At 43.0% G+C, this 9,453-nt stretch overlaps 1 protein-coding gene across 1 annotated transcript in view; it reads left to right on the plus strand.

The window, feature by feature from the left end:
- LOC122539515 (microsomal triglyceride transfer protein) overlaps nucleotides 1-9,453 on the plus strand; it is a 63,097-nt gene that overhangs the window by 33,185 nt on the left and 20,459 nt on the right. The window contains exons 10-12 of the mRNA XM_043674459.1: nucleotides 1,527-1,634; nucleotides 4,179-4,391; nucleotides 6,513-6,724. Coding sequence (XP_043530394.1) covers nucleotides 1,527-1,634; nucleotides 4,179-4,391; nucleotides 6,513-6,724 — 533 coding nt within the window. The remainder of the gene's footprint in view (nucleotides 1-1,526; nucleotides 1,635-4,178; nucleotides 4,392-6,512; nucleotides 6,725-9,453) is intronic.

The following is a 9,453-nucleotide window of genomic DNA, read 5'->3' on the forward strand; positions in this document are numbered from 1 at the left end:
TGTGAGGATCTTTATTGCTGCCAATGACATTGTTAAAGAATACAAAGCAATGCCTGTGACTTTTTGGATGAGCAGTAGATTCAGTAAGTTTGAGAAACAAGTCCCAGAATATCAGAAGGCCAGCAAAGAGTGAAAGAGATATAAAAAACAACTTGAGTCCTATCACTGAGGTACAGCCACACATGATTCTCTTTACATTAGGAAGCATTGAGGGATTGGGAGTTCTGGCTCTGAGTCATTAAGGATGATTGTCACCAAATGTCCAAACATGAAGACTTTACCCAAGGTTGGGAATGCCAACTACTCACGCCCAGCCTGCTCCAAAGGGGTGAATGACCAAACACTGACTTGGGAAAGGGAGAGCTTTAACCCTCACTTTCCAATTTACAGACTCGATAAGATTAATACATGCTTTTTGGAGATATGCAGATACAGGGCAGCCATTGGGTCTCCATCAAAGAGATATCAAAGGGTATGAAGGGGAGAAAGCCAAGTGGGCAAATCTTTCAGTCATTCATGGACAGGAGAGTCACTGGTTGGATTGGAATTTATTGCCCATCCCTGATTGCTTGTCCCTTGAGAAGGTATCGTGGAGCCACCTTCCTGAATAGCTGCAGTCCTTGTGGTGTGGGTATACCCATGTTACTATTAGGGAAGGAATTAATGATATGTAATTTCCAGATTTCCAGAATATTGAAGAAATATATTTTTCGAAGGAAGTTCTAAGGCTGTGAGATGCTCAGGGTATTCCAAGCACGGGAGGGGGTCATTGTGAGTAATAATGTTTGTCAGTCTGAGGACCTTCTATGGTGTTCAACCATGTTTCTCACAAAGTAAAACTTGGATCGATAAACAACACTCACTAAACAACTACAGGAAGTGAAACTTGAAACTGACTGTACTGACTGAAGTGGTCTTGCATACATTAATACGGAACTCACAGATTGGACCAGTGACATTGTTTCCAAGTTTTACTTGTGGTAGATAACCACTGCTGGCACCTTGTGGTATTTGCCACCTTTACCAGATTATAGTTGTTTGAGATTTTGCCCCCGCTTTGGTTTTGTTTTCTCTCAGGTCTATCCAGTGGTTATTGGTAGAGGATACAACAATGTAGAGTGCCTACAGAAGAGACACTGTTCTCAGATAACAAGAAGTCTTGTTGCTTGATAGGAGGAAGTACATTTGGTCCTGCAGAATTTCTAGAACCTTAAGCAGCTGGTACAGATACATCTGCTCCCTCTGAAAGTGAGAATAGAACCCTTGATTCCACCCTTAGACTGTGTGTGACTTCAGTAGAATAGGTGGAGCCAATGTGGCATGAACATGAACCCTTTAAGAACCATGACCTTATACACCATTACTAGTAGGAGACTTGGTCTTGTAAGTTTTGTTCCATGATAACAATCTGAACCATGCTAATGTGCTATTAATTGTTACATGTTTGCTTCCACTCAATCTTTATTTTATGAAAACTATCTCTGCTTTTCACATCAAGAGGTTTTCTTGTCCCTGGTCTGTCACAGGCTAAATTTAATGGAATTATCAAGAGCAATGATATCCGAGAAACAGTCGTGATTATCATCGGGGCACTCATCAGGAAGTTCTGCCAGAAAGGACAGTGTGAACTGCCGGTGAGTACAGGTACAACTAGTTAGTCTGCCGCCTTTCGTTTACATAGAATTCTATTCAACCTACAGCACAGAAAGAGGCCATTCAGCCCAACTCCTCAGTGCCAGCATTTACACTTCAAATGAACCTTCTCCCACTCCTCTTCATATTTTCATATCACCATATCTTTTTATTACTTTCTCCATCCTGTCTGTGGAGTTTTCCTGTAAACATATTTGTACGGATCAGTGACCATGCCTTATAGGAGTGAGTTGGAAATTTCCAAAAATGCCCCTTATTCTCCCACCTCCACCTCACCACCACCAATCAACCCATCACTCCCCAGACCATCCCCCAATAAAGAGGTTTCTTCTGGTTTTATTAGGACCACCCCACCTCCATGGAGCTGGCAACTTCCAGACTTTGGGATAAATTCCCCACATTGAGGTCTTCAGATATCCTCATTGACTGCTTGCTGCTGTATCTATTTTCCAATCTACCATGGGAAACCATCCCCATGGTGGGAATATAGTAACAAAATGTCCCAGTGCGGCTCCTGGTTATTGTCTAGTCTTGTCTGGCAAAGATGCCTGAGACAAATGGAAGTAGGGAACAGCTGATGGTGAGATGTTATTTGATAACAGGATGAGTATTTGATTGGGTGTAAATACATCGACATATATCTGTATTGTTGGGGTGAAGTCTGACCAGGAACATAAAACCATAAGAAATAGGAGTGGAAGCAGGCCATTCGGTCCCTCGAGCTGCTCCACTATTCAACAGGATCGTGGCTGATCTGACATTCCTCACATCAACATTCTGCATTTTCCATATAACCCTTGCTTCCCCAGCTGATCAAGAATCCATCTCTTTCAGCCTCAGCTTATACTGTATTCTGTCTAATCAACACTTTTACTTTTAGTATTTGAAATAACTCCACAAAGGCTGGTAAACCAAGTCACCCTTTATTTACATGTGCACAGTAAATGTCACTGACCCAGTTAGCACAGAGCCAGCTTCTAGAGTGAACAGATCTCTTGACACTCCTATTTATATCTGTCAGCCAAGACTCCTTGATCAAACCAGGTTAACAGCTCCAAGCAGGGAACTCCTATTCTATGAGGTCCACCTGGCTGACATTGTTCCCATCACTGCAGTATTGAATACTGCCCTCTATTCACTGGTACCTTCACCCAAGCCTGCCTTATCAAGGCCATGTACATTCTATCCTCTCTCAAGTCTAATCCGTGAAAACATTCTGTAATTTTAGAAACCTCAATAGTCTCCAACTTTGTGTTTTCTAGATAAATTAGTCGATGTCTTTCCTGATAGTTTTACCTCTCGGTCCTAGAATTGGGAATGCTACATTGATGGTAATGTGGTACATACATTGGGAATCAGGTAGGAGCTAGATTGAGCAATTGGCAGGAAATCACTGGACAAGAAGCCCATTTCTCTGTAGCCCACCTGAAAGAGGGTAAATTTGAATCCCATCTTTGAATGCCACTCAAATGTAGCCATTCCCCTCCAGGTTTCGTTGCTGGGATGTTCAAGCTACAAAATGAAAGAAATTACATTTATAGAACATTTTTCACTACCTTAGGGGTGTATTTCAAAGAGCTTTAAAGCCAATGAGATATCTTTGAGGTCCAGTATTTGTTCCAAAATAGGAAACACAGCAGTCAATTTGCACACAGCAAGATCCCACAAACAGAAAAATGGTAAATAACCATTTAATCCATCTAAGATGTTGACTGAATAAATTATTACTGGCCAGGACATCAGGGAGAACACCCCTGTTCTGCTTCAAAGGAATGCTACAGAATCTTTTAGATTCACCTAAACAGGCAGGTTGGGCCTCAGTGTAATCCCTCATCCAAAACGTGACCCCTTTGACAGTGCAACACTTCCTTATTCCAGCCATTCATAGTCTAAAAAACAAATGCCCAGCAGCAATAAGGTCATTGACTTGGACTTTAAATAATGTACCTTTTTATGATAAGGTTGGGCATTTTAAAGTCTGTTGACAAAGCTGCCATTCAGTAATTGACCTGAGGCAAAGGTAAAGCTGCTGTCGTCCCAGAGGACCACTCTATCATTAGAGAGACACCACCAGTGGTGATTTTACCTGAGGGTCAGCACGCCTCAGGCAAGGGGAGAGGTTTTGGAGGAGATATCTTCATGGTAACCTCAGCCAGTGTGGGAATTGAACCCATGCTGGTGGTGTCACTAGCAATCTAGAGGACTGAGATAACCGCCTCCCAAATACTTTAATCCTATCTGCTGTATCAACAACAACTTACATTTATAGTGTTTCACATGAGTGTTGGCAGGTACAACATGACACACAAACCCACTCAGGAGCAAAGATTATAAGATTTAAATATTATCTTAAAGGTGGGGGTTAGGTAGGGAGGTAGACAGGTTTAGGGAGGGGATTCCAGAGGTTTGGGACCCAGGTAGCTGAAGGCACAGCTGCCACTGGTGGAGAAATGGCACAAGGAACATTAGTAACTTGGATATTATTTTAACATTCCTGTGCCCAATATTATTCCTTTCTCTTTCAGGCTGTGATCAAAGCGAAAGAAATTATCCTTAATGGTGCAGAATCAGCAAAAAAGGAATCTGATATTGAGATGTACATCTTATCTTTGAAGAATTCTCTTCTCCCTGATGCTATTCCTATTTTACTGAAGCACGCAGAGTCTGGAACTGGACCCATCAGTAATATCGCTCTCTCGACTATCCAGAAATATGAACGAGTATACATCACAGAGGAGGTGAAATGACATGTCATTATTATGGACTCATCGAATCATACCGTCCAGAGGGAGACTATTCAGCCTGTTGTGTCTGTACCAGTTCCACTCTCCCACCCAGTCACAGCTCTAAAAATTACTTTATAAAAGCTAAGGTTCCTATCAACAAATCTGTATGCAAACCTGCTTGGACACAAACTGCTCATTATACTTGTCGCAAAAGAACAGCAGATAAATGTAATCTGCCTTAGCAAGTTGAAATGTTGATCTCACTCTCTGTCCATCTTCTCTGCAGCCATAACATTGTATTCCTCACTCTGTTCTTTTCCCCTGATGCACTTTGACTGATGTGATCTACCTATACTGCACGCAAAACAAAGCTTTTCACTGTACCTAAGTACATGTGACAATAAATCAAATCAAATGGAAAAATTGCAAAATAGAAAATTGCAAAAATGTGAATGTTTCCACACATGGCAATGTAATAATGAGTAGATAATTTGCAATACCAAGAGAAAATGCTAGAAGTACTCAGGTCCAGCAGCATCTGTGGAGAGAGAAACAGAGTTAACATTTCAGATCGATGGTTTTTCATCAGAACTGGTAAACACTAGCAATATAAGAGATTTTAGGTGAGGGCGGAGATACAGAAAGACAGGGATGGAAAGAAAGAACAGAAGGAAAGATCTACAATAGGGTGTAAGGCAGGAATATAAAAGTGAAGGTGTTCCCTCTTCGGTGTTTGCACAGGAAGGAAATGAGAGAAGGGAAGGAGATGCCAGAAGACTGAAACAGGATGCTGAAGGGGGAACACTGTTTTCAGAATTTGTTTTTAATTATTCATTCATTGAATGTTGGCATCACTGGTTGGACAATCCCTAATTATCCCTTGGTACAGTTAAGAGTCAATCACATTGTTGTGTGTCTGGAGTCACATGTAGGTCAGACTGGGTAAGGAAGGCAGTTTTTCTTCACTCGAGGGGTTTTTATAATAATGGCTACATGTTTATTAGGCATTTTGTATTCCAGATTTCAAATTTCACTCTATACCATAGTGGGATTTGAACCAAAATCTCCTGAACATTAGCCCAGGATTGCTTGTATAGTGACATTACTACTTCAGCCCATGGATGCAGGTGGGAGGGGAAAGAAGATGATAGTTTTAGTGGTGGCGTCCAAAGTCCCTCCCAAACACTTTGAAATGTTGATTTGCCAATACTTCATTCAGTTTCATAGTCACTGCTCATGACCTGGCCACCTCTACAAGTTGGGAGTTAGCATGGTTCAGTCTGCCAGCTTATCCCCAAACTTCAGCTACACATCCTTCCATCCTTTTCCCACTCTGGTCTCTCTGATCTTGACCTCCTGTTTTGTTCCAATGAAACTTACAGAAACTTGAGAAACAGCTCCTCAGCTTCCCATCTTCCAGATTTAACACAGAGTTCAATCAACACAGAGTAACAATATTTCCTTCATTGAGACAGGAGTGCTGTTGGTAATGATGTCACTCGCACCTTCTTTAGGCTCAGGTTTTGCACTTTACTGGTCCCATCACCATCTTCTCTTGCCTCGCAATGTCACCCCTTTTGCTTTCCTCCTGCCTTCCATCCTATTATAAACCCTCCTTTTTGTTCTTCTCCTCCCTTTCGTTCTCTGTCCCCACGCTTGATTAAAACCTATTCTGTCTCTGAAGTTTCCAGTTCTGAAGAAGGATCATAGACCTGAACATTTACTATCCTCCTCTCACCGCAGATGCTGCCAGACCCACTTGCTGTTTTCATTACAAATTTCCAGACATCTCCAGTAAATTTTGCTTTAGTGCCAGATAATTCTTTTTGGGGATGTTGATTGACTGATAAATTTGTGACCAGTACACCAGATATTGCTCCCCTGACCTTGTGGCACAGTGGCAGTGTCCTGACCTCTGAGCCAGAGGTCTGTGTTCAAGTCCTATCTGCTCCAGAACTGTGTAATACCATCTCTGACCAGGTTGTTTAGAAGGTATCTAGAGTGAACTTGGCCCAGTGTCTATTCTCCAGTCGGTAGCTTGTTGCATTGCCTCACTGAATAACTTTGAACAGATGCATTGCATGGAGTGTCCACGTTCCTGGAACTCAAATCCTCTGGTTTGTGTCTGACCAGGTGAGGAAGACAATGAACAGGATCTATCATCAGAACCGAAGGACACATGAGAAGACTGTGCGGACAACTGCCGCTGACATTATCTTCAACAACAACCCGTCATACATGGAGGTTAAAAACATTCTGCTCTCCATTGGAGAGCTACCAACTGAAATGAGCAAATACCTGCTCTCGAAGATTCAGGATATTCTGCGATTTAAACTTCCTGGCAGGTAATTAGGACCTTTGCTGTCATGTGTACATTGTGTTCTATTATAAAACAGATGTAAGGGAATTGCCAGTGTAATTCTGAGGGTAGATGAGTAGAAATGTCAGATGCAGCAGGTTGTTGTTATTTAGAGTCTGCCACCTGAAAACAGATTCAATTTCCAAAAGGCTCAACTGGATTAGTGTTTACAAAGGAATAGAAATGCAGGTTTACAGGGAAAGAGCGGGGAATTAGATAAAGCTTTCAAAGTGCTAATATGTTCAAGATGGGCCAAGTGGACTCCTTCTGTGTTCTAATTTCTGTTACTAGAATTACTATTCAGCAGCAGTCGTTTGTACCATGTAAAAGATGCACTGCCGAAGTTCACTAAGGCTTCTTAGACAGTACCTTCCAAATCCATGATCACTTCCATCTGAAAGGAAAAGGGCAGCAGATACATGGGAACATCACCCCCTGCAAGTTCCCCTCTAAGACACTCACCATCTGACTTGGAAATATCTTAGATACATAGAATCCCTGCAGTGCAGAAGCAGACCATTGACTCTCCAAACAGCATCCCACCCACACTCACCCCCTCCCCTGTCCCTATAACCCTGCATTTCCCATGGCTAATCACCTAGCCTGCACATCCCTGGACACTTTTGGCAATTTAGTTTGGCCAATCCACCTAACCTGCACATCTTTGGACTGTGGGACAAAACTCCACACAAAGAGTCGTCTAAGAGTGAAATCGAACCAGGGTCCTTGGCGCTGACCAACCACATCATTTCAGCAAAAATATCACTGTTATATACCACAGTTCCTTCAATGTCTCCAGGGCAAAATCTTAGAATTCTCTCCCTTAGGGCATATATGGTTGACCTTCGTCTGATTAACTGCAGCAGTTCAAAAGGTCAGCTCACCACCACCTTCTCAAGGGTAACTAAGGATGAGCAATAAATGCTGGCCCAGCCAGTGACACCTACATCTCACGAGTAAATAAAAGGTCTCCAAACCTTGGCAACCAATCAACAATCTGTGTTCATATGGCATAACAAATCCTTCCCTCTTACATTGGTATTTCTTGTGAATTGTTTGTATAGAGTCATTGAGTCATACAGATGTACAGCACGGAAACAGACCGTTCGGTTCAAATCATCCATGCCAACCAGATAACCCAACCCAATCTAGTCCCTCCTGCCAGCACCCGACCCATATCCCTCCAAACCCTTCCTATTCATATACCCATCCAAATGCCTCTTAAATGTTGCAATTGTACCAGCCTCCACCACTTCATCTGGCAGCTCATTCCATACACGTACCACCCTCTGTGTGAAAAGGTTGCCCTTTAGGTCTCTTTTATATCTTTGCCCTCTCACCCTAAATCTATGCCCTCTAATTCTGGATTCCTCCAGCCCAGGGAAGAGACTTTGTCAATTTATCCTATCCATGTCCCTCATGATTTTATAAACCTCTATAAGGTCACCCCTAAGCCTCCGACGCTCCAGGGAAAACAGCCCCAGCCTATTCAACCTCTAACGATAGCTCAAATCCTCCAACCCTGGCAACATCCTTGTAAATCTTCTCTGAATCCTTTCAAGTTTCACAACATCCTTCTGGTAGGAAGGAGAGCAGAATTGCACACAATATTCAAACAGTGGCCTAACCAGTGTCCTGTATAGGTGCAACATGACCTCCCAACTCCTCTACTCAATACTCTGACCAATAAAGGAAAGCATACTAGCTGCCTTCTTCACTATCTTGTCTACTTGCGACTCCACTTTCAAGGAGCTATGAACCTGCACTCCAAAGTCTCTTTGTTCAGCAACACTCCATAGGACCTTACCATTAAGTGTATAAGTCCTGCTAAGATTTGCTTTCACGAAATGCAGCACCTCACATTTAACTAAATTAAACTCCATCTGCCACTTCTGAGCCCATTGGCCCATCTGATCAAGATTCCGTTGTACGCTGAGGTAACCCTCTTCGCTGTCCACTACACCTCCAATTTTGGTAGGTCATCTACAAACTTACTAACTATACCTCTTTTGCTCACATTCAAATTAGATTACTTACAGTGTGGAAACAGGCCCTTCGGCCCAACAAGTCCACACTGACCCACTGAAGCGCAATGCGCCCAGTCCCCTACATTTACCCCTTCACCTAACACTACGGGCAATTTCCCATGGTCAATTCACCTGACCTGCACATTTTGGATTGTGGGAGGAAGCCGGAGCACCCAGAGGAAACCCACGCAGACACGGGGAGAATGTGCAAACTCCATACAGTCAATCGCCTGAGGCGGGAATTGAACCTGGGTCTCTGGTGTTGTGAGGCAGCAGTGCTAACCACTGTGCCACCATGCCGCCCACAAATGTGGCACTCCACTGATCACAGGCTTCCAGTCTGAAAAACAACCCACCACCACCACCCTCTGTCTTCTACCTTTGAGCCAGTTCTGCATCCACATGGCTAGTTCTCCCTGTATTCCATGAGACCTAACCTTGCTAACCAGTCTCCCATGGGGAACCTTGTCGAAGGCCTTACTGAAGTCCATATAGATCATGTATACCATTCTGCCCTCATCAATCCTCTTTGTTACTTCATCAAAAAACTCAATCAAATTTGTGAGACATGATTTCCCTTGCAAGAGCCATGTTGACTATTCCTAATTAGTCCTTGCCTTTCCAAATACATGTAGATCCTGTCCCTCAGGATTCCCTCCAACAACTTGCCCACCACCAATGTCAGGCT

Source organism: Chiloscyllium plagiosum, chromosome 32, assembly GCF_004010195.1.
Source record: "Chiloscyllium plagiosum isolate BGI_BamShark_2017 chromosome 32, ASM401019v2, whole genome shotgun sequence".
Classification (NCBI taxonomy): domain Eukaryota; kingdom Metazoa; phylum Chordata; class Chondrichthyes; order Orectolobiformes; family Hemiscylliidae; genus Chiloscyllium; species Chiloscyllium plagiosum.